Genomic DNA, 26,073 nt, shown 5'->3' with positions numbered 1-26,073 from the left:
TATACAACCTTCTTTCATGATTCTTAAACCAAGTGTTAGCTATGATTAAGTTGTGCTCTGTGCAAAATTCTACCAGGCGGCTTCCTCTTTCATTTCTTAGCCCCAGTCCATATTCACCTACTATGTTTCCTTCTCTCCCTTTTCCTACTACCGAATTCCAGTCACCCATGACTACTAAATTTTCGTCACCCTTCACTATCTGAATAATTTCTCTGATTTCATCATACATTTCTTCAATTTCTTCGTCATCTGCAGAGCTGGTTGGCATATAAACTTGTACTACTGTAGTAGGTGTGGGCTTCGTATCTATCTTGGCCACAATAATGCGTTCACTATGCTGTTTGTAGTAGCTTACCCGCATTCCTATTTTCCTATTGATTATTAAACCTACCCCTGCATTACCCCTATTTGATTTTGTGTTTATAACCCTGTAGTCACCTGACCAGAAGTCTTGTTCCTCCTGCCACCGAACTTCACTAATTCTCACTATATCTAACTTTAACCTATCCATTTCCCTTTTTAAATTTTCTAACCTACCTGCCTGATTAAGTGATCTGACATTCCACGCTCTGATCCGTAGAACGCCAGTTTTCTTTCTCCTGATAACGACATCATCTTGAGTAGTCTCCGCCCGGAGATCCGAATGGGGGACTATTTTACCTCCGGAATATTTTACCCAAGAGGACGCCATCATCATTTAATCATACAGTAAAGCTGCATGCCCTCGGGAAAAATTACGGCCGTAGTTTCCCCTTGCTTTCAGCCGTTCGCAGTACCAGCACAGCAAGGCCGTTTTGGTTATTGTTACGAGGCCAGATCAGTCAATCATCCAGACTGTTGTCCTTGCAACTACTGAAAAGGCTGCTGCCCTCTTCAGGAACCACACGTTTGTCTGGCCTCTCAACAGATACCCCTCCGTTGTGGTTGCTATCTGTATCGTTGAGGCACGCAAGCCTCCCCACCAACGGCAAGTTTCAAGGTTCATGGGGGGAGGATCTGAACATGAAAGAATTTAAAATGTGCTATCGAAAACCCTTGCTCTATTTCCATGTGACATCTCTGTCACTGAAGGGCCACTCCCCCCTCTCCACACATCCAGTAGGTGAGTTCATTTTACGTGTTTTAGTGCTGTGTCGTGGCTGCGCTGGCTATTGGGTGACTTAACAAGTCACCAGCCAATAAGAGTTCATTAGCCAGAAATGGGCTATGTTTCCTTGATTATGCTCGAGTGTATTCTTCAAGACTCAGCGTTCAAACTTAAAAGGTTGATGACTGATATTGTTGCTGAATACAGTACATCAGAAATACATGCAAAAAGGTGCGAATGAGTTATAAATGGCCACAAGAAAAGGTGGTAGCTGGGCCCCTTTGTCACGTATTGGATCAGCCCGGAACATTTCGAATTGACTGTCTTGTTTTTCTATTACCGCTGCAACCTAGCGGTAGTTGTATCACAATTGTGCGGTGAAGCTAAATGCTGCAAGTTGTGTTGGCAACACCAATCATGCATTATGTCAGCATTTCCTCTCACACATCTCCCCTCTCCACAGCAGCCTAAAATATTCCCTTAATTCCACTGCCACTCACTGTGCAAACCATCTGTCTTTTGAGCCACTTATAATTCGTTCAGTCACATCAAATGTTAATAGGAAGAAAATGGGACAAAGTCAAGCAAGATGTTACATAAGAACATAGAATCGAGGTACACCTTACTTGGAAGAAATCGAAAATCGGGGAATTTTTAGCATTGATCATGCGGGTTTTTCACAGGGGCTAAGAATTTATGGTGTAAAATCGCGAAAAACATAAAATCGGAGAACGTAAAATCAAAGTTCCACTGTACTGAGATCCCTTGTGTGCTGCACCTGCGCAACAATAGCCACCTGGGCTTTGCTGATTTCCAGGAGTTCAGTCAGGTGGTCATCCCTTACTCCACCTATTCCATCTGATCTTACATCCTCAGTTCCTCATGTTTTCACTCTCTACCGAATAATAATCAAGAAAATTCCTTTCCAGCAAACAATGTTCTTGAAAGTTAGCTTAATGATTTCTTTTATTCCAAACCAGTAGATTTTTACATGCAATACATAGGAAAACTACCCGAGCATTGTCAGACTGTTTTATACAAAGGGAGAGGATATACAGTTGATGATTAAATTCTACCTTATAGTTATCTGTAACATTCAACAAACATACGGAGAAATCAATCCTGGGGTGTACAAGCAGCTTTTTACCCATGGCTTTGCCCTTTTATACACATGCCACATATTTTTAACGTACTTCACCTGCACCTGTAGGGAATTTTGCCCTGCAGTTTCATATTCACGCAGCTCAATTTTTATACTGTCATATCTCCTAAACTATACGTAATACAATTATATAATCGTAAAGATTGTCCAAGGCAATATTGTGTCACACACAAGGTGGGGTGCGGCGGGGTGGGGTGCGAGTGGAGGTATAAAAATCTTTATAAGACTCTCTCTCACTGACACTCCCCACATGGGAGGAAACAATTTATTGCTAACTACATTTTTTCTGTTCATGCAGTAAAACTAACGCATCAGGTATGACCTTTTAATTTATTACTTCTTTACTACAAACTCTATTCATAACATATTTTGTAGACAATATTCACACATTGTCACAACACTGTCTCATCTACTCCACTGCCCTCAGGATAGCAAACAGTTCAGCATAATAAACTGAAAACAGCTCTGGGAGTCCTATCCTGAGGATAATGTCAAGGAACACAACAGAACAACTGAAAAAATCTCCCTGCTTAGAACCATCTGTGTAGACAGTAATAAAACCTGGGTAGCTATGTAAAATCTCATTAAATTTAATTTTAAAAACATAGTCTGGGGTACAATGCTTCCTGTAAGCAGTCAGTTCTAAAAGCAATCTGGGCTTTGGTAGTAGCCAGGGGGATGCCCTACTCACCCATGGCTTTGGACCTTAATGCCCCCCACCTGTAATAACTCAAGGCTCTCCCTTGCACGGATCCCAAATGGCCATGTTGCTTGTGGCCGATGATCGAACAGCTGTTCCAATGGCAACTGAACAACGTACCTGAAAGATGGTGATGTAGGAATGGACAATGCCCTATGTGCTTGGTGTATTATGAGAAGACAATGTCGAATAGACAGCATAGGCTCACCAGCCTCCGTACAAAAGCTAACAACAGGGCTCGTGTAATAGGCCCCTGTTGACAGCCTAATAACCTCGTGGTGAAATGCATCCTGCATTTTAAGGTATGAAAGCCTTGCTGATCCATAAATCTGTCATCCGTACTCAAGCCAGGTCCCACAAAGGCCTTATAAAGTTGGAGCACACATGCCCTGCCATCTCCCCAAGACCTATGACTGACACATTTAAGGATGTTTAAGGCCTCAAAACATCACAGTTTCAGTTCCTTAAGGTGTGACAACCATGTTAACTTCTCATCAAAAGTAAGATCCAGATACTTCACCTTTTCCTTAAAAGTGAGAACTGTGTCCCCCAGTTTTAAAATGAGTAAATTAAACAGACAGCAGGAAAGATTAAAATCAACACAAACTGTTTTCTGCAAAGAGAATTTAAAACTTGTGGTTCAAGGCCATTCGTCCAACCATCTGATCATCAGTTGCAATTGCAAGTAGTCATTATGAGGCTGGAGGATGCACAGAAGATGGAATAGTCGTCCACAAACAAGGAACATAGTACAGACGTCGCACTGTGGATGTAGTACAGTTGAGTGTGATTGCAAAAACCGTGATACTTAAAACACTCCCTTGAGTAACACCATTCTCCTGCTTACAATGGTCAGGCAAGACATTCCCAACTTTGTATCTAAAATATCTGTCCGAGAGAAAGGACTGTTTGCAGAATTCCGATTGATGGAGCTGTGACAACATATTACACCCACAAGTAATATTGTAGGCCTTCTTCAAATTGAAGAAAACACCAATGAGGTGTTGCTTATGAAGGAAAGCTTGTTGAACTGCTGCTTCGAGCACGGCCAGGTTATCAAGCATGGAGCGGTACCTCCTGAATCCACACTTGGAACAACTGAGTAGGGACCTGGTTTCAAGAACCCACACTAGATGCTAATTGACCACATGCTCCAGTGTGTTTCCTACGCAGCTTTTCAGGCTAATACTATGACAACTACCAGTATCCATCCAATCCTTCCCTGGTTTTAAAATTAGGATTAAAATAGATACTTTTCATCAGTTCGGAAAGTTGCCAATCATTGATCCAAATGTTTCAACATGCTGTAGGTTCCATGAAGGGATAGGTCGCCTCCTAGGCACTTCTGCTGACTTTGGGATGGATGCATCAGTGGCATGGTGAATTACAGCTGTAATGTGATTCACTCAGTCCTGTACACTGACACATTGATCGAAAACAGCTAACTGCCTGTAAAGCATCCAGTTAGCCATTTTGAACAACCATCTTGGTGGCTTCCTTTCGAGATCTGCACCATCAGGCAGACGGATCCAGATAAGGAAATGTTCGCTACCATGAAGGTCACTGTCCACTGCCCACTGAGCAGTGTCTGCAAGGGCAGGCGAGCATAAGGAGAGGTCTATGACTGTAGACTTTAGCAATGCTAAGATGTGTAGTTTGACCCATGTTCAGCAGTATGAGATCTGTTGTGCGTAGCAGATCCTCAAGTACCTGACCCTTGGAGCAAGTGGTGTCAGAAGCCCACAGTGCACTGTGTGCACTGAAGTCCCCCAAAAGGAGAAAGAGACGGGGTAGTTCATCAAGTAGATGAGTGGAGACCCCACTGTGAAGAGGTTCATGGGGTGGTAGGTACACAGAGCACACCATAATGTCAACATGGGCCACTACCCGAACAGCAACCACTTGTAGTGTTTTTGTTAAGGGAATAGGTGAGGAGTGAAAAGTGCCCTTGACAATTACTGCAACTCCACCTTTTGCCCTGTCACCTGTAAGGTCATCTTTTCTGTAAAGGTGATAGCCTCCAAGTACAGGTGAGTCAGTCTCTTTAAAATGAGTCTCTTGAAGACAGAGGCGAAAGGGTGTGTCCTGTACATGGAATCTCAATTCCTCCAGACGAGTCCTGTATCCATATATATTCCATTGGATTATGGAAGCCATTTCATCAGCATGGTCTTGATTTACTCCTGTCTTTGCGCCGGGATGGTGAGGCACTTGTAGAGTGAGGCAGGGTGGAGGTACTGACTGTGTCTGGTGATGAGGTATCAAAATCCATGCTGCCTTCATCATCAGTCAAACGTGCCAGAATGACGCCTGATGACTCCCTGGTCAGCTTTCGACCCAAATGCTGAGATCCCTTCCCTGCTCTCTTTCCCAGCAAGGATGAGGGGGAAAGGGGGGCAATGAGAGCCACCTTTCTTTGAAGAAAGTGGGCATTGGATCGCTATGTCTAACTTTTTCTTGGCACATGCAGGTGCAAGTACAGGTCCTGGTGGTGGATAATGGTACACTGAATGTCGTCTGCGACAAAGTGTCGACCTTACGAAGAGGTTTCCGCACCAGGAAGCATAAAGGTGGCAAAGACAGGAGGTTTCATCACCTGATAGTCCTTTTTGGCTTCTGCGTAGGGGATCTGATTGATCACTTTGATTTATTGAATTTTGCATTCCTCTGCAAAAACAGGGTAGTCCATACTGGGTGGCTCCCAGAGCAGTTAATGCAGACTGCTGGAGATGGACAGTCAGTCCCAGCTTCATGGGCTGCCTTTCCACACTTCCCACAAGTTGCTTCACCTCTGCAACTCAGCACTGTATGACCAAAATGCTGGCATTTGAAGCAGCGCATAGGATTAGGTACATAGGGCCTAACCTAAGTTGGAGGAAGCCTGCTGTGATGCGTTCAGGTAGCATCGGAGAATTGAAGGTCACAATGAAGGTGGCAGTCTTCTCGATTTCTCCACTGTTCTCATTTGCCCTTTGCTCCACATCTATTATCCCCTGTGGTGCCCATTAGTGTTTGAGTTTGGCAATGTCTATGCCCATAGTATCATGGCAGCTTACCACACCTTTGCTGGAGTTAAGGGAGTTATGCAACTCAACAATGTCGTCATACTCACCCAATGTTTGTGACTTTCTAAGTAGTTCCACCGGCTTTGCCCGTTTAGTCTCAAACAGCAAGGTTTCTGCATGGTTTGCAGGAGAGCTTCTGTAAAGTTTGGAAGGTAGGAGACAAGATACTGGCAGAAGTAAAGCTGTGAGTACCGGGTGTGAGTCGTGCTTCGGTAGCTCAGATGGTAGAGCACTTGCCCGCGAAAGGCAAAGGTCCCGAGTTCGAGTCTCGGTCGGGCACACAGTTTTAATCTGCCAGGAAGTTTCAGCAAGGAACCATTTTGCAACTGCTTAATAGACTTCAGGGTACCAGCAAGCCCTTCTAAGCCTTCATGGATATAGAAGGGAGACACTTTTTCAAACATCCCCTCCTTCCTCTTGATCACTACAAAGACATTCTGAGCCCCGTTACTAACAAGTTGATTATCAGAACAACTAGCCTCCCTCATTTTTTTTGATGAATGCTTGTGAGCCCTCCCAGGCAGTACACCCTTCCTGCTGGGAGGAGAAGCAGAAGAAGATTTCAAGTGTTCCATCTCAGTCCCACTAACAGCTAGGAAAATGAGGGTCCACTCAGACAGAGCCCTGCGTGCCTGAGTAAGCCTTATACCACTGAGGCGCTGCATGTTTCCCAGAGGTTGCCCACTAACAACTGTTCCAGCTCAGCAGCCATGCATCTCATCAGCACGCATCTCACCTTGAGATTGAGGTTTTTATTCCATCTTCGCGATATGGGCAGTCAAGCCAAGATCCCCATTCCCTGTGGCACACACCGGTCCACCGCTGCACCGCACAGTGGTCGCTGTAGCATGCCCAGAGCTTGTGGTGACAGAGGATTGGTGGCACTTACCAGTTCCCAGCTTAGGAACCCCGGGGTCGGCAAGCTCGTACTCGGCAAACAAATCCTGAGCCCCTGAGGGCCTGACATTTGAGATTTACCAGTCTTGTACAACAAACCTTCAGCCATCAAGTGATCTTAGCACTGGCCGAACGGACGACCGTGGTGCTGGAGGTCAGATCGCATGTCTGGGTTGCCACCTCCCTGGTAGTCCGAGGAGAGGCGAGGACAGTACTGTATTTCCCCGCTGGGAGCAGCGTGGGCTTCCTACTAGCCAATAGCTTGCGAGCAGCCGAGGTGGACACTTTCTCTTTGACCCGAATTTCTTGGATACAGCGTTCTTCCTTATAGACGGGGCAGTCGCAGGAGGATGCTGCATGGTCATCCTGACAGTTCACACAACGAGGAGACGGAGGTGGACAGTCATCCTCATGGGCATCCCTGCCACAAGTGACACATTTAGCCGCATTGGAACAAGACTGTCGAGTGTGATTGAAACGCTGACACTGGTAGCAGCGCGTAGGTGTTGGGACATAGGGGCGAACAGAAATAACCTCGAAGCCCGCTTTGATGCGCGATGGCAGCTTAACACTATCAAAGGTCAAGGAAAGTGTCCGGGTCAGTACAAGGTCATTGTTGACCTTTTTCATGACCCTATGGACAGCCGTCACGCCCTGCTCAGCGAGGAAAGACTGAATCTCCTCGTCAGTCAATCCGTCGAGGGATCTAGTATAGACCACACCACGAGACGAATTCAAAGTTCGGTGAGCCTCCACCCGGACAGGGAACGTGTACAGGAGTGTGGCTCGAAGCAGTTTCTGTGCCTGAAAGGCACTCTCAGTTTCTAGTAACAAGATACCATTACGCAACCTCGTACAAGACTTAACAGTACCGGTTATGGCATCTACGCCCTTCTGGATAACGAAAGGGTCGACAGAGGAAAAATCCTTTCCGTCCTCAGATCGAGAAATGACTAGGAACTGTCGGGTAGGCGGTAGTACTTTTGTCACTGGGGGCTGGTCATGTTTCCGTTTGTGGGCAGAAGTCGAGAGAGAAGAAGAGAAATCCATTGCGGAGGACTCCCCCATGATTGCCAGCGTCTCCGATGGCGTGCTCCTTCCTTATGGGGACCCTCTCAGAGGGCACTCCCGCCTTAGGTGAATGTTTACACCTCAAGTCACACCTCCCGAGAAACAGACGGAGGGACCAATCGGCATGGTCAGAAGGTATCAGCTCAGGCAATCACCCCTCCCTGGGCCTGGCCTTTACCAGGGGGTACGTGCGTGCCTTACTTGTCTACCCAGGGCGGGGAATTACGCGTTACCCCGTCACCGGCTATGCGTGCGAACGCGTGGGTCGGCCTTCAGGCGCGCACAGGGAGGAAGGAAGAAGAGGAAAGGAAGAGAGAGAGGACAGACTGACTGAAACGCCGAAGCGGAGACCAGAGAAGGCAAGGAGAAGAAGGCAAGGAGAAGAAGGCAAGGAGAAGAAGGCAAGGGAAAGAGTAAGGAAGACAGTGAGATGGAGAAGAACAAAGAAAGGAACCAACCAAAGAAGGAAGAAACGAGAAGTGAAAAACCAAAAAGACCACAAATATAGGTCGTGGGACCGTCCGTCTCCGGACGCAGGCGCTAACTACCCCCTTGAGGGGGATGGACTCCTTTTAGTCGCCTCTTACGACAGGCAGGAAGACCTCGGGCCTATGCTAACCCCCGGACCCGCAGGGGGGTGGGGGGGGCATTGCATGGTCTGACAGATCCAAGTACCTTCTTCATCATGCTAATGGGAGAGCGCGAATCCATCATCATTCAGGGGAACAACTACTTGACACCTGTGCTGTGGGACGGGGCAAGCTGGCGATGGCTTCATTATGCTCTGGGGAACATTCACAAGAGCATCTGTGGGTCCAGTGGAGCCTGTACAAGGCGCCATGACGGCCAAGGAGTATCGTATGCTGGTCACAGACCACGTACCCCCCTTAATGACAATCACGTTTCCTAACAGTAGTGACATTTTTCAATAAGATAATGTGCCAAGTGACAAGGCCGGAAGTATGGTGGAGTGATTCAAGGAACACAGTGTTCAGTTCCAGTTGATTTACAGCCCCCCCCCCCCCCCCCCCCAACTTGCCAGATCTGAACCCAATCGACACATCTGGGATGTGATTGAACGTGGCATCAGAGCTCATTGCCCCCTCCCCAGAATTTACAGGAACTGGATGACTTGTGTGTGCAGATGTGGTGCCAACCCCTCCAGTGAAATACCGAGACCTTATTGCTTCCATGCCACAGCATGTTGCTGCTGTTGTCCAAGCCAAACGCTGACATACCAACTATTAGGAAGGTGGTCCTAATGTTCTGGCTAATTAGTGTATATTTCCAGAAAGATGATTTTAGCATGGAAACAGAAAAGCATTTACTTTTCTTGCCTCTGCTCATGGGAAAGGACCTTGCAACCATGTCGGTGGCATTATTAAGAGATAGCAGCAAAAGCAAGTCTGCAGGCGTTGTATGATACCAAATTCTTACTCCACTACTTTCTGATTGGGCAGTTAAAAACATTCCGTCTGTACATCTTGAATTTTCAACACAAGAAGAATACATTGAAACTGAAAGACATCTAGAAGAGTGCTTTAGTCAATCTGTTACCATCAAAGGGACGCAGAGGTTAAATGCTTCTATACTGATAGCATCAAGAACATCGAAAATACTGCAAAATACTTCTTCAGATACAACAGAATTTACTGCTGAAACAGTCAAAAAATCTCTGGATAAACTGACAGAGATATTCATGGAAATAATACTGCCACTTATGACAAGAAATGATGGCTAGCTTATGTTTTAACAAAACACAAAAGTCTTGATGAAGTTAAAGCTACTTTCCTTCAAGCAAGTGGCCCATCACTGTCTTATGTGTATCCTACAATATCTGATATCCTGTGGGTATCTGTAAATGATGTTCTTCGCAGAATAAACCCAGTAACACCAGGAGGAAGAATATACAAGATTCTGGGTATGATACTGTAAAAACAAATGAAGTGTTTAAAAAGAAGTAAATTCTTAGAACACATACTGTTTGTAAGAGGTTTTGGAAGTGTCACTTCAAATATCCGTGTTAACAGTAAATTTGAATATGCACATGGATATATTAAGAATAAAGTGATGTACAGTTTTGCTTAAATCTATAAATTTTACAAAAATGTCATTTTTTTTAGTGACATGTATTTTTGAAACTTTTATGTAAAGTGTGAACCCATGACAGTCCCACTTTCATATTTAGGGAAGTAGTTAACAATAATGTAAAGTATCTTAAGTTATTTTTTGAAAACTTTTGAAGATGCACTTTTGATAAATTAAAAATTTATATTTTCATTTAAATTTGAAAATGAATTTTCATCTCACACCCAGATTGTATTGTATCTATGTCATACTCCACAAGCCACTTAATGGTGTGTGGCAGAGGGTACTTTTTGTATCACTAACTGAGCCTTCAACCCTGTTCCACTCGCAAACAGTGCGTGGGAAGAATGATTGTTGATAAGCCTCTGTATTGGCTGTAATTTCTCAAATTTTTCCTCACAGTTATTATGCAAGACGAATGTGGGGGGAAGTAATAAGTCGTCCAATTTCAATAGTAAATCTCTCCATGATGCACACTGTCTCACTTGTAACATCTGCCAGTGGAGTTTGTTGAGCAACTTCATAGCACTCTCATGCCAACTACATGATCCTGTGACAAACGAATGTGGCTCCTCCTTGGATATCTGCCCCCCCCCCTCCTCCCCCAAAAAAATCAGTCCTATCTGGTAGGGATCTCAGATGGATGACCAACACACAAGAATCAGTCGAACAAGCGCCTTATAAGCCACTTTCTTTGTGGATGAGTTACATTTCCTTAAGCTTCTTCCTATCAATCTGAGTCTGGCATCTGCTTTTCCCACTATTTGTTTTATATGGCCATTCCACTTCAGATAGTTACTCCTAGATATTTTACAGTAGATACTGTATCCAGCAGTTTGTCATCAATAGTATAGCTATTTCTTTTACTATGTACGCACAACATGTTACTTTTATTTACGTTCAAGGTCAACTGCTAGAGACTGCACCAATAATCAATTCTCTGGTGGTCATTCTGCTAATCGTTACTATCTTCTGGCGTTGCTGCTTTGTCATAGACAACCGCATTATCTGTGAATAGCCTTAGAGGGCATCCCACTCCTTCTACTAGATCATTTACATACATTGTAAACAGTACTGGTCCTATCACACTTCCTTGGGGTACTCCAGAAATTACCTTTACATCTGTCGATTTTGTTCCGTTAAGAGCAATGTGTTGAGTTCTGTCTGCAAGGTAGTCCAGAATCTAGTCACAAATCTGCTCTGATACCCAATAAGCTCAATTTTTTTTCACTAAACGGCAGTGCAGGACAGTGTCAAATGCCTACCTGAAGTCAAGGAACATGCCATAGTCTATGGGGATGTGGATCTCATAGAGGAACAGAGCGAGCGGAGTTGCGCAGGATCTTTGTTTGCAGACTCTATGTTGATTTTTATAGAGATTTTCCTTCTCCAAGAATGTCACAATCCTTGAGCATAAAACATATTCCACAATTCTACAACACAGTGATGTCAATGATATAGGTCTATAATTGTGTGCATCTGTCCTACAGCCTTTCATAAAAATGGGAATGACCTGTGCTTTCTTCCAGTTGCTAGGTACCCTTCGTTGCTAAAGCGATCTACGATAAATTACTGCTAGAAGGGGAGCAAGTTCTTTCACATAATCATTGTGGAATCTCACGCCTTTCCACAACTAAGCGACTGCAGCTATTTCTCTATTCTGCAATCAGTTATCTAAATATCAGCCATTTCGACATTCGTATGAAGACTGAAATGAGGGACTGCGTTACGACCTTCCACAGTGAAACAATTTTTGAAGACCAAATTCAGTATTTTGGCCCTCTCTCACTTATCTTCCGTTTTTGTGAAAGTATGGTCACTGAGTGAATGAATACATGATTTTGACCCACTTACCAATTTCACATATGACCAAAACCTCAGGGTTTTTACACAGATCGGTTGACAGAGTTTAACTTTCAAAGTCATTGAATGATTCTCTAATTGCCCTCCTTACACTCATTTTTGCTTTGTTCAGCTTCTGTTTGTCGACTACATTTTTACTTCTCTTGAATCTGAGATAGAGTTCTCTTTGTTTATATAGCAGTTTTCTAACATGGCTATTAAACAATGGCGAGTCTTTCCCATCCCTTAAGACATTACTCGGATCATACTTGTCTAGGGCATAGGTACATCATATGAAAGCTCATGGAAAATGTTGTCAAATGACAACCCTCCCATTATTTTAGCTTAATTAGGAGAGTTGCTATAATGATTTTTGACAATTTCACATTGCCAATTTTCAAAATGGGTCAATGTATTTTAATAAAAATGGGTATTTTTCTTAACCTATATGTAGACTACCTCTGTGCCCCGTGGAATGCCTAGCAGGAGAAAATGCCAGTAGGCTTAAAATTGTAGGTAGTGATACCAGTGAGGAAGATGATGATTGAAAATAAAATATTGATACTATAGAAGTGAAAAAAATTGAGGGAAATCATTTCTTTTTCTTTATTTTATTTCTCCATTTCCTATCAGAATGTAGACAATCAATAAATGGCATAATTTAGAACAGGTATAATGTTAACTTTTTAGGAAGATACTTTATATCAATAACATAGATTGTAATTTTGATTGGTCAGAATAACTCAAAAATAAAATGTTTCCAAGGAGCCTCTTTTTTTTTAAAAAAAGGGGGGGGGGGCGCATCATCTTATATACATGATCATCTTACACTCAGTAATTTTTTATAGATTGTCCACTATTTTTACAAAGGGAATGTCATATCTAAGAAACGATTTAATATTTACTTTTCAACAAACAATATTTTAACTTCTGCACAGTTATTTTTAAATTTGTATTATAAATAGTGTAATTTTAGAAGTACAATTTAACAGCATTCTGCTAAGAAAACATATTTTCTTGAACACAACACATGTCATTTTATTGTCAATAGTTCTAATCAAAAGCAATTAACTAATGATTCACCTGTATTGATACTATTTTCATACACACATCTTGAGCTTCTTTTACAAATGTTTGAGGTGGTTTCAATGGACCTATGATTTCTGAAATTTTCCAGCAATTTAAAAATAGTAATTTTTAACAAACAAATATGATTTTAAATGGTCAACATTTATTCACAATATTTACAAAGCACTTACTCTGCATCATGGCAACTGAAACAGAACAGTTCTTATGTTGCAAAAGCAATGCCTTGAGGGTAGCCAATTCTGCTCTAAGACTTTTGACCTCTGCTTGTAGTTGGTCATTAGAAGTTTGCAAAATATCTGCCCTTTTCTCCAGGTCTTTTATCCATGATTTTCTTTTTTCTCTACAACGCATAGCAGCTGCCCTGAAACAAATGTTTTTATTGTTATTGCTACTTCCCTAATCAGCAAAATTATTAAATTAAATGTAATTTACATGAAGTTTAGAGCAAATCTTACATGTCTGAAATGAAGGCAAGGAAACAACAATTCATATCATTGTTCAATGGTGAATTGTTATACAAGTTTAAGCAAAGATATGTGTCATCCGTCCGACAGTTTTTCAACTAAATAAATAAATAGAGTTCACTACAGCTGGCATGTTACTCTTCTACATCCTCAAATAAATGACATGAAGGTGAAAAAGTTGCTGATACAGAATTCAGCCAAATGAGTTTTTGTGTTACGGAGAAAGCTGTGCGCACAGCTGATGAACTTTGTGTATATCACAAAAATTTGGTCAAAAATGTATTGTGTCAAACAGAAATGTACAAAATTGTGAACAAACCCAAGTTTCATATGGTATCAAGTGTGTGGAAAATAATAGCAGACATCTTTTGGACATTAAAATAGTGTTGTCTGGCTAAATGCTGATGCTTGAAATGCCAGATTTGATAGAAAACTGCAGGGAATTACACTGCAAAACCATACAGTCAGTATTCTAACAAGTATTTGAAAATAGTGTGTGTAAGAGGCTATTAAAGCATCCTTCAAGGGGATTTTCATCTCTAATACACTTAGCATCCCTGGCAAATAACAGTAATCTTCCCAGCAGAGGAATTAGCAAACGTAATAGAAATGAACAGAACTCTCCCAATGTACCCATGTTAAATCCATTGTAGCACTCAAAATCTAATTGTCATGCATTAATGTACAAAATTCTCCATGTTATTTAAACTTAACGTTGAAAAGGCATTTCCAAAAGTATGCATGTCTGTATCAACATCTCACAAAAACAGATGGATAACAGCAGGTATTAAGAAGTCCTCCCAAACACTCAAATACCTCATTTCCATGAAAAAGAGTCGCAATGATCCAGAATTCTTAAATTTCTATCATAGATACAAAAAAATCTACAGCAAGGTGCTGATTGCTGCAAAAAAGTCATTTAATGACAAAATAATATATAATGCAGAGAATAAAATCAAAGCAGTCTGAGATGTTATAAAAAAGGAAACGGGGAGAGGCAAACAAATGCAGAATAACATACTGATAAGGGAGGGGAATAAGGCAATAAATGATCCACAACACTTAGCAAACTATGTAAACAAGCATTTTTCAAGTATTGAAGGGAAGTTACAGGAAACATTTCCCAAAACAAATATAACAGCTGTAAATAATGTTGCACTAAATACAATGATGTTACTTCCAACCACAGAGAATGAAGTCAATAAAACTGTTCAAAAAATAAAAAAGCCAGTAGGCTCAGATGAAGTACCAATGTGTGTACTGAAACAATGCATGGAGATTATACAAGGCCCTTTAACAAAGATAATAAATGAATCCTTCACATCAGTGACATTTCTAGGGCAGTTAAAACAGGCAAGAGTTGTACCTTTGCTTAAGAAAGGAAATTCAGAAGACATAGAAAATTACCGGCCCATTTCCCTGCTGTTACTGCGCAAGTCGCTGAAGTGACGTCAAATCTAAAGACCTGGACCCAGCGAATGGTCTACCTGACGGGAACACCCTAGTCACACAACATTTACATTTTTACGGTTCTCAAAAATAATAGAAGCAATTATGAAAGGTAGATTAATGAATTACCTGAATAAATACAATCTTTCAAGTGAATCACAGTTTGGTTTCCAAAGTGGCAAAAATATGGAGACAGCCATAGTAGAATTCACAAAAGTTGTACCTGATGCTCTTGACAAAGATAGAAGATGGGTGAGTCACAGGCATATTTTTGGTTCTTTCTAAGGCCTTTGATACAGTCAACTACAAGATTCTATTAAATAGATTAGAAGCATTAGGAATAAGAGGGGTAGCCAGATAACACATACTTCAAATAGATAAAAATTTAGTAAAACACTTATCAGAACCAAAATACATTAATAGATGGGTTCCACAAGGTATCATATCAGAACCAATACTATTCCTGATATACATAAATGACTTTATCAGTAGTGTTACTCAAAGTTAAAAAATTCTCTTCGCCGATGACAGCAACACAGGGTGTCCCAAAAAGAATGACCCAATTTTAACTTTTAATAATATTGAGACAAATGTCACTAGCTAACTGAAACAAGGCTAGATGTAATCAGCATGGTCTAGAGTTTCAGAAAAAATCCGCTACTTGTCACTACGAGCGCTGATCTGGAGTGTGCAGCCAGTCTCGCGCAATATGGCATCCGCACAACAGAAGGCATATTGTGTTATTGAATTTAGTCATACTCAATCAGTGATCACCGTTCAGTGGGTGTTTCATACTCGTGCTAAACCACCATCACCAAAGAACATTTGACGGTGGTATAAAGATCCTGAAGAAACAGGGTGCCTCTGTAAAGGCAAAAGTCCTGGCCAACCAAGCGTTCCTGAACAAACAGTGGAACAAATCCGATGAGCATTTGAGCAGAGCCCCCGTTAGTCTACGTGTCATGCTAGCCAAGAACTTGCGTTACCGTGCATGACAGTGTGGCGTGTGTTACAGTGTCGCTTAGCCCTCAAACCATACCGATTACAACTGGTACAAGCTCTTCGAGATACTGACAAAGTGAAGTGAGTGGACTTTAGCAGTGCTATTCTAGAGGACATGGAAGATGACACTTTTATGTCACTGTTGATATTCAGCGATGAGGCAACTTTCCATATTAGTGGTAAGGTTCATGAAACAATTGAACTCGAACGTGATTCACCAAAAGTGAATGTTTTGTGCTGTTTCACAAAGCAAGGTTTATGGACCCTACTTTTTTGAGGAAGAAACCATAACAGGACAATCATATCTTGCAATGCTATGGAACTTGTTATTCCCACAACTTGACTCTGACAATTTCATCTATCAGCAAGATGGAGCACTACCGCACTGGCACAACAATGTGCGCAGTTTCCTCAATGTCAACGTGCCTCAACGTTGGATAGGGCATACAGGACCGCGAGACCAGGCTTTACACTCTTGGCCTCCTGACTTAACACCATTTGAATTCTTCCCACGGGGATATGTTAAACAATGTGTTTACGTTCCTCCATTACCTCGTGACATTGATGAACTAAAAACCAGAATATTAGCTGCTGTAGCATCAGTGACAGAATGTACCTTACGCTCAGTTTGGGATGAATTTGGTTATCAGCTAGATGTCGTCTGTGCAGCCAATGGAAGATATTTTGAACATTTATGATGGATTTTTATATACTTCTGTCTTCTCTGAGTAATTTAGTGTGCAATTTGTTGGTGTTAAGCCCTTCTTGCTAATAAATAATTCTATTTAAAATCAGGTCATTCTTTTTGAGACACTCTGTATTATAGTCACTGAGAAAACAAGAGAACTCATTGCAGACAAAGCAAATTAAACTCTCAAGGAAGTTTACGATAGGTCAATAAGCAATAAAGTGACATTGAACGTAAAGAAAACTAATGCCATGAATTTCAGTTTGGAGAGGGAAAACGGCAATGTTAAATTAAATGTAGATGGGACCTCTATAGACTGCATAACAAATGTAAAATTTCTAGGAATGAATACTGATTGTCAGCTGAAGTGGTGTGAACACACAAAGGTTCTTGCAAACAGAATGTCATCTGCATGTTATGCCCTTAGAATCCTATCATCAGTGTGTAACATGCAGTGTCTTTTAGTTACATACTGTTCATAAGTACACTCAGTTCTTAGCTATGACATTCTTTTTTGGGGAACAAATGCACAAAATGTGAACAAAATTTTCAAACTCCAGAAAAGATCCATAACAATAATAACCAAAAATAGAAGTCGAGCTCATTGTAAAGATCTGTTCAAAACACTGGGGAGTTTAACTGCTCCATGTGAATACATTTACCATTCAGTTGTACACATCAAAAATAACATTGGTAATTACTGCAAAAACAGCTCTGTCCATGACCATGAAACAAGAGCTAGGCTCAACTTAGTACAATAAATTACCAAAAGAGATTAAAGAAATTGCAAAAATACACTTATTTAAAAAGGCAGCTAAAAAGTACCTGTTATGCAATACATTTTATACATTCAGGGATTACTTAGATAAAACAGAGGAGGGGTTTGGTAAAATAAATGTTATACAAACACCTACACACTATGTTTTTTTCCCTTCTTTTTTCCTTTTCTAGAAAAACTTACCTCCAAGCTATGCATAGCCCAATACCAACACCTCTTCGTCTTTCTGAGCTCAACATCTCACTCATTATACAGGAATGGTGACTCATTTTTTCAGGATAGCAAATGGGAAGTTGCAGTACAGAAAATGGCCCAGAGATCACCACAGAGAGAGAGAGAGAGAGAGAGAGAGAGAGAGAGAGAGATATAGTGTGTGTGTGTGTGTGTGTGTGTGTGTGTGTGTGTGTGTGTGTGTGTGTGTGTGTGTGTGTGTGCGTGCGTGCGCGTGCGTGCGCGCACAGTGAGTGAAGTGTTATGAAACAACTTGTGTATAGTGTGTGCAGTGACTGGTAGTGAGATATGTGTAAACAGTGTAGCATTACATTATTTATTAACTACTACTACTACTATTACTACTACTACTACAACAAAGGATTGTCACTACAATGAGATCAAAGACATGCAATATTGCCAGATTTTCAATACAGCTGAAACATAAATTTGCTGCCAAAAATAACCTTCGCATTCAGTTCTGTCACAACATTTCTTTCGTCTATTTTTCCCCATGTTAACTCTGGGAACTGTTAATTTCGTTAACTAGAACAGATTAAGGAGAAATTTTCTACATTTAAAAAAAGGAATGTGAAATTTTAAAAAGAATTATGTTCCCATTTACAGTAAATTTATCATAATCAGTTACAACATATGAGTTAAACAACTTGAATTCATTAACCATTACTACTCTTCTGTCACTTGTCTGAAAGTCTGTTATCATAAGACTACACAAAACAGACTGTTACGGTGCAAAGGTCATATTTGATGAGTGTCACTTCACAGGACTTTTAAAACGTAGTGGCAATAGGAAGCAATCATCAATTTTTGGCACCAAATAAATACGTCTCCATGAATTTTTACACAAATTACACACACTGCATCACTGGGCGAACGAAAGAGACATGTCCTTAAATGCCTCTGTGTGCCCTGTAGTTTTCTTGCCTCCATAGTCTCTATGGAAGTGATAGGTGAGGATTGTACAATATTCCTAGATTCCTCACTTAATACTGGTTCTTGAAACTTTGTAAGTAGGTTTTCATGGAACAGTTGGCATTTATCTTCAAGCAACCAGCAGTTCAGGTTTTTCCATGACACTCTCTCGTGGCTCAAACAAATTTGTCACCATTTGTGGTGCTCTTCTTTGTACATGTTCAAAAGCTCCTGTCAGCAGAGATGTGCACTGCACACTGACAGCCTGTGCTAGCTTGCCTCCAATGGGCTGGCTCGCATAACGTACGTAGGCTTGGTCCACCCCAGGGTCTACCAGAGATGGCCTGCTGGTGTGTTAACAGCTTACATATCACACTACAGACTGAACTCACTGAGTGGTTTGCTAGCTTTGAGAGCTGAACCCACCCATCATCTTTAGACATCAGTGATCCCTACTGTGTGCTCTGGCTAATAGTGTCACTGACTTTGACAAAATTAAGAAGAGAAACAAATTATTAACCATCAGAAATTCAGTGTTTTCTTCAATTTCTTATAATAAATTGTCATTCCTCATTTTCTTTGCAGTTACTTATTAGAATGAAGAGGTGGTGATCTGAAGAGTATTTCACTTGTTGTCTCGAAGCTATGTAGCTATAGGTAGAAACATGGAAAGGTAATCTATTTTAAATAACTAGTGGGATGCCATTATGGTGTTATTGACAAACACTGTAATACAGATAACAAACACACTGTTAAACACACAGAATTTCAAAATTATGTAAAACTGAGTGCACAGCTTGTGCAGAGATCAGGTCTGGATAGCATCCTAATGCCAACTGATGAGATTGGGGTGCAACATAAATCTTTAGTACACCTAGTATAACTTCAGAACTACTTGTATGCTGTTGGCTGCAATGGTACTTAATGGTTACTGCTGACTGTATTTGCTCTTCCAAACAGCACCCCATATGAGCAAACCAGTTGCGTCTTTACCACTGGTTACTTGTATTTTAGGTACTTGGGCACACATGGCTTTGTTTAAAAAGAATAGCTAGATGGAGTCATAGGGTTGAGCCGTGCACGTCTGCTTTTGTGTCCCACAGCTAACTCGTTGCAAATAATAACCTGTAGCTGTGATCCTGCAGTCAAATGGCCTATGCATTGGCTAGTATTGCAAGTAAAGAAAATACACAGAAACAAAATAAAAGTTAATAACAACGGTTCTATTGTAAGATCTGTAACTGATGCAGATGACAGAGAATGGTGTTAAATAATGTTTATGCAAGAAAGGACATATCTCAAATAAACGGGAAGTGATCCTGCGATATTCAGTTAAAATGCTGACAGAAATTACCCTTATCAAATGCAGTAGGGTTATGTCGAGAGTGTTACGAGAATGGTGGCAAAATCCCCAAACTAAACTGTTATCAAAGATATGCAAAAACTAAGTCCATTGCATAATTGCGATACACGAAATATTCACCAGCTCAAAACAGTTCAGAGTTCAACATGATGATTTACAAATTATCATACATGATACAAAGAATATTAACTCATACAATGTCTATCCTGAGTTCCTTAATATGAGTGAGAAAAATTACAGAAATGTTCTATTGTATCAGCTGTGTCTGTGATTGGCTGACAGCTGCAAATGAGGCCACCACCATCTTGATTTCATTGCTTACAAAACTAACATGTGTAATACTTGAAGGCTTTTCTATTTATACTTGTGTATTACAAAAGTACGCAGTTTCATTGATATGCCAAATTAAAGATTTCTCCAAAATGCGCCAATTTTAGTACAGGTTGTTGTGCTAAATAGACAAAAAGTACTACTTTCCTATCTTTATGTGATCAATTATACAACATGAAAATGGTGACCTCTGCAGTAGTGGTTTAATCTGTGATTGTAAGATGACCAAGTATTTTTTGAATGATGAATTTAGGTAAAAAACCTAATGTTGTAATTGAGTAAATGCAGTAAAAGAAACGAAAATTACAGAATTCTCAGTCAGGTTACAGATTACTTTGAATAGTATAACGCTTTTCAAAGAGTGGCTCTGTTGATGGTGATATCTCTTGCACGGCATGCCTGCAGTTTTCTAGGTTTTTTAGGCAGCTTGGCGATGGTTTATAGATGATTTTCTATCTTTATCTACATAAGTGTTTACCTTACCTTCAAATTCTGCTTAAAAAAAAATCTTACTCTTATATTCCAGTCACATTTCCGATCTCTTGTGAGTTAGATTCCCTTCAAAAGTTAGAGTATTGCAACGGCCATTCACCACCATGAATCTATCACGCATACAACTGAATCACGCATGTTACTATAGGCAGGTCTGCCTTCTTCCAGCAATCGACACAAAGTGCCCGAATTGCTCCCTTGAACTCTTCACTTGAAAAGTCCTACTCTCCACTTGACTCCCTTAGTGTTCCATTAGTATTTTGCTTTTTCATTGGCTGAAGGCCATCCCCCTCAAAAATACATTGTTCTTTAGCTCTACAGACACTATTTAATTCAACTTGACCACTTCCTGGACTAAACTAATATATTACAACAGTATTTAAATAAAGAAATGTTATAAATATTCAGTCACACTCATATCATTCACAATAGCTTATTACAAGTAAAGCTTATTACAAAGCTTATGTTTTAATTACAAAGCTTATTACAAATTAATTACAAAGCTTATTACAAATAAAGAAGTGCTCTCACGTTAAATGGGAACAAATTGCCATTAAATTTTGTTTAAACAATTATTTATGCTCTCTTGACAGGAGCGGTTTTGGATCTCTTTTCAACTTTTAAATCAGCACAGTTTTTAGTAGCACTCACAATCAACATTTGAATAAAGTTACTGGCAAAACTGTTCATTACATATATACACAAGTATGACAAAATAAGAGGTATTTATGCTGTATTCATTTTCTGTGTGATTGTGGAGTTTACAAAGTTCTGACAAACATTTGCATAATGAAAAAAGACATAAAATATGAAATATTAACTTTTATAGGTTTAAAGACATTGAAAATATTGTTGTGTCATTGGTTGCACCTCATTTTTCTGAGACCACAGATGTATTTAGATTTGCATTAATATTTGACTGTGAGTTATTATCGAATCTCGAAGAGAGGTAAGAAGCCATCTTTTGGCTTGTCTGACACTCCATCATTTCTTGGAGCATTGTCTCCAGCAAAAAGCCCATGCGAACTACAGCCACCAAGATTTCCAGCTTCGGAATTTTCCCATTCCTGGTGAAGCTACTCCTCTCCGCAATTGACTGGCAAGAAAACAAGACACAGCGTGCCCTCAGCCCTGGGGCAGCACAGCTAGTCCTCAGGCACACACATGTCAATTCACCTGCCTTCAATACCAGCCCTAGATGTATGAATAACTTGCTTACATACTCGTAATGTAACAAGACCAAATACACTGAAGTGTCAAAGAAACAGGTATAGGCATGAGTCTTAAAATACAGAGATATATAAACAGGCAGAATACGGTGATGCAGTTGACAATGCCTATATAAGACAACTAGTGTATGGCGCAGTTGTTAGATCGGTTACTGCTGCTACAATGCCAGGCTATCAAGATTTAAGTGAGTTTGAATGTGGTGTTATATTCGGTGCATGAGCGATGGGTCACAGCATCTCCAAGATAGTGATGAAGTTGGGATTTTCGTGAATGACCATTTCATGAGTGTACCTTGAATATCAGGAATACGGTAAAACATCTAATCTCCAACGTCGCTGCAGTCGAAAAAGATCCTGCAAGAATGGGACCAACAACGACTGAAAAGAATTGTTCAACATGACAGAAGTGCAACCTTTCCAGAAATTGCTGCAGGTTTCAATGCTGAACCATCAACAAGTGTCAGCATGTGAACCATTCAATGAAACATCATTGATACGGACTTTCGGAGCTAACGGTCCACTGGTGTACCCTTGATGACTGCATGACACAAAGCTTTACACCTCGCCTTCACCCATAAACACTGACATTGGACTGTTGATGACTGGAAACATGTTGCCTGGTCAGACAAGTCTTGTTTCAAATTGCAGATGGACATGTACGGTTATGGAGACAACCTCATGAAGCCACGGACCCTGCGTGTCAGCAGGGGACTGTTCAAGCTGGTGTGGGCCGTATGCAGTTGGAGTGGTAGTGGACCCTTGATACATCTAGATATTACTCTGACAGGTGACATATCTGTAAGCAACCTGTGTGATCACCTGCATCCATTAATGACCATTGTGCATTAGGCGGACTTGGCCAATTCCAGCAGGACGAAACGACACCCCATTTGTCCAGAATTGCAATACAGTGGCTTCAAGAACACACTTTTCTGATTTTAAACACTTCCACTGGCCACCAAACTCCCCAATTATTGAGCATATCTGAGATGCCTTGCAACATGATGTTCAGAAGAGATCTCCACCCCCTCGTACTCTTACAGGTTTATGGACATCCCTGCAGGATTCATGGTGTCAATTGCCTCCAGCACTCCTTCAGACATTAGTCGAGTCCATACCACATAGTATTGCGGCACTTGTGCTTGCCTGCAGGGGCCCTACATAATATTAGACAGGTGTACCAGTTTCTTTGGCTCTTCAGTGTCATAAATTTCATTGTTTCCCGATATAAATAGTTTACTGCATAGTTGCACAGTATTACCAAAGTTAGGGTCCCTCTAGCATTTAAAATGCTCAAGATGGCTTTTCATAATTAATGTTTGATAAATTAAATGTCTTAGCTTTGTGACTAAATGCTGGTGGGTACATGGTGTTCTGAATCTCCAAGTAGGATTCACTCCCCAGGCTTACTCATGTTCCTCACATTACTGGCATAATTCAGTGCTATATGGCATTGATAGTATCACTGTCTGCATTCCAAGTTTGGGGACATCTTCTTACTCATTGCTAGAACTGTTGTGACAGTGCCACGAGATTTAAAAGTGCCGCTACGTCAGTACGCGAACACGGCGATAGAGGCGCTCCGCAGCTCGGCCGAGCGTGGGAGCGCCACCTGGCTATGAACGGCGCCGACCGCATGTCACGGCATGGGAGTGGAGTGACAGATTTGGAGTTGGAAGCATGTAACTCGCTATTGCTCTACGTTGTATATCCACGCAATTTATTAGGATTAAAGGTTATAATACTTTTTGGTGACGAGGATGGGATATTTTTTTTCCTGCGTTGTGGAATTGTGTGTTCATGTCGGGGCAGACATGGAACAGCTTCTGCAAGCGCTCATTGACCAACACACACAGCTGACGGCTGCTATTCAGGTGCAACAAACACAGCTGACGGCTGCTATTCAGGCGTTGTCGACGTCACTTACTCATCGTCTGTCTTCCTCTTCTCTGCCTCCGTTCCCTCCTTACAACAAGGCCGCTGAAGACTGGGAGGATTATGAGAAGCGTTTGCGGCAACACTTCTTGGCTTTTGGCGTTGTCGACGCTCCTATGTGTAAGTCATTATTTCTATCCTGGATTTCCCCACAGATCTATCAGCTGCTATCTCAGTTAGCCCCTCTGCGGGAACCAGCCTCTCTGTCCTTCCAAGAAATGTGTGACTTATTGTCTAACTATTACCAAAAAAACACCCATGTCGTTGCTGCCCGCGCGTCGTTCTACCGGTGTCGTAAACAGCCCCATCAATCCTACCGGGCTTGGGCGGCGGAACTACACGGTCTGAGTAGGAAATGTCAGTTTGTCACAGACACTCATCATGAGTCTTATGCTGATTCAATGGATAGGGACGCTATTCTCCGGCTTGCTCCTGATAAAGAAGTTCGGCAACGTGCCTTACAACTGCCAAACCCGTCGTTGTCGGAAGTTCTAAGCATCGCTCAATCTTTTGATGTGTCTCACACTGCTGGTGCGCAAATAGACGCGTGGTGTGATGTAGGCGCTGTACAGACCACTTTTGACATGGACAATTTGCCTGTTTCACAGGGGAACGACGATGTGGCAGCGGTACACTAGCGTCAACAACGTCGCATTGGGCCGCCACGCTCGCAGCGAAAACAGCAACCACAGAAGCAGGTTCGTTTCGCACTTCCTTCTTGTCCACGTTGTTTCGTACAGCATGACACGGCCGCGTGTCCAAAACGTTGGGCCACATGTAATTCATGTAGGAAAATAGGCCACATTGCTTCTGTGTGTCAGTCCCCTAAAGTTCCTGTCGACGAGGACGAGGCATCGGACATGGACGTTAACTGTGTGCTTTCTCAAACAAATAAGTTGTTTGTTACTGTTCGTGTTCTGGATAAAGACATTTGCATGCAAGTGGACACTGGCTCTGCAGTAACTCTCATTAATTCTCGCACGTATTTGGAGTTGGGCTCTCCTCCCTTGTCTCCAGTTACGCGAAATCTGAGAACTTATAATAAGCAGAAAATTCCTATCGTTGGCCAGTTTGATGCTTCCACTGCCTACAAGTCTGTTGTTCGGCCCCTCGTGTTTTATGTGGTGGATCATGCTGGCACTAAAAACCTGTTCGGTTATGATGCTTTCCAGTTGTTCGGGTTCTCCATTGATGATGATGTGCACCTCATATCTGAGGATATTCCGTATCAACAGCTGGATGGATTGTGTTCTGAATTCTCATCCGTGTTCTCTGCTGGTCTGGGTCGTGCCAAGGATTTTGAAGCCCACATTACTCTTAAGCCTACGGCTCGCCCTAAGTTTTTCTGGGCACACCCTATTCCGATGGCGTTGCGTGCACCTGTCAAGGCTGAGATAGATAGGTTAACAGCTTCTGGGATTCTCCTTCCTGTTACCTCCAGCGAATGGGCATCGCCAATCGTGGTGGTTTCTAAACCAAACGTGAGTCTGCAATTGTGTGGTGATTTTAAAGCCACTGTCAACGCTCAGAGCCTCATTGACACTTATCCTCTTCCCCGTCCTGAGAAGTTATTTACCAAGCTCGCTGGGGGCCAGTTCTTTTCCAAACTTGACTTATCGGAGGCGTACCATCAGTTGCCGTTGGATGCTTCTTCCAAGGAATTTCTCGTCATCAACACTCCTTGTGGATTGTATCAGTACCAGTGGTTACCATTTGGCATCGCTAGCGCGCCGGCCATTTTTCAGCGGTTTTTGGAACAGCTCACGGCTTCCGTTCCCAGCTGCATCAACTACCTGGATGACATTGTTGTCACGGGGGCCTCCACTGAGGAGCACCTTCGCAATTTGCGTTCGCTGTTTCGGGTTCTGCATTCGGCTGGGTTGAAGTGCAATCTGGACAAGTCACAGTTCTTCCAACCCTCCATTGTTTATCTTGGTTTCCACTTGTCCCGTGGGGGTATACATCCTCTACGACAGCACGTTGCGGCCATTACCGCCCTACCCCGGCCATCTACGGTCAAAGAACTTCAGGCGTTTCTAGGCAAGATTGCTTATTATCACAAATTCATTCCCTCCGCGGCGGCGGTGGTTCATCCTCTGCATCAGCTGTTACGCAAAAACGTTCCTTTCTGCTGGTCCGACAAGTGTGAGCAGGCTTTTGTCCGCCTAAAGGCTCATTTGCAGTCGGCGCCTTGTCTTG

General features: G+C 41.8%; 1 protein-coding gene across 2 annotated transcripts in view; it reads right to left on the bottom strand.

Annotated features, from left to right (window-relative positions):
• The window catches only part of LOC126471068 (cyclic AMP-responsive element-binding protein 5), a 145,184-nt gene that overhangs the window by 7,208 nt on the left and 111,903 nt on the right, over positions 1-26,073 (bottom strand). Inside the window, exons 10-11 of one of the 2 annotated variants that reach the window (XM_050099140.1) lie at positions 13,172-13,362; positions 12,996-13,075 (exon numbers count right to left, since the gene is read on the bottom strand). In XM_050099140.1, the coding sequence (XP_049955097.1) occupies positions 12,996-13,075; positions 13,172-13,362 (271 nt within the window). The remainder of the gene's footprint in view (positions 1-12,995; positions 13,076-13,171; positions 13,363-26,073) is intronic. The other variant, XM_050099139.1, reaches the window with a different exon arrangement.

This window comes from Schistocerca serialis, chromosome 3 (assembly GCF_023864345.2).
Source record: "Schistocerca serialis cubense isolate TAMUIC-IGC-003099 chromosome 3, iqSchSeri2.2, whole genome shotgun sequence".
Lineage (NCBI taxonomy): Eukaryota > Metazoa > Arthropoda > Insecta > Orthoptera > Acrididae > Schistocerca > Schistocerca serialis.
The sequence above is the reverse complement of the archived record's forward strand: the minus strand, read 5'-3'. Positions and strand labels throughout refer to the sequence as shown.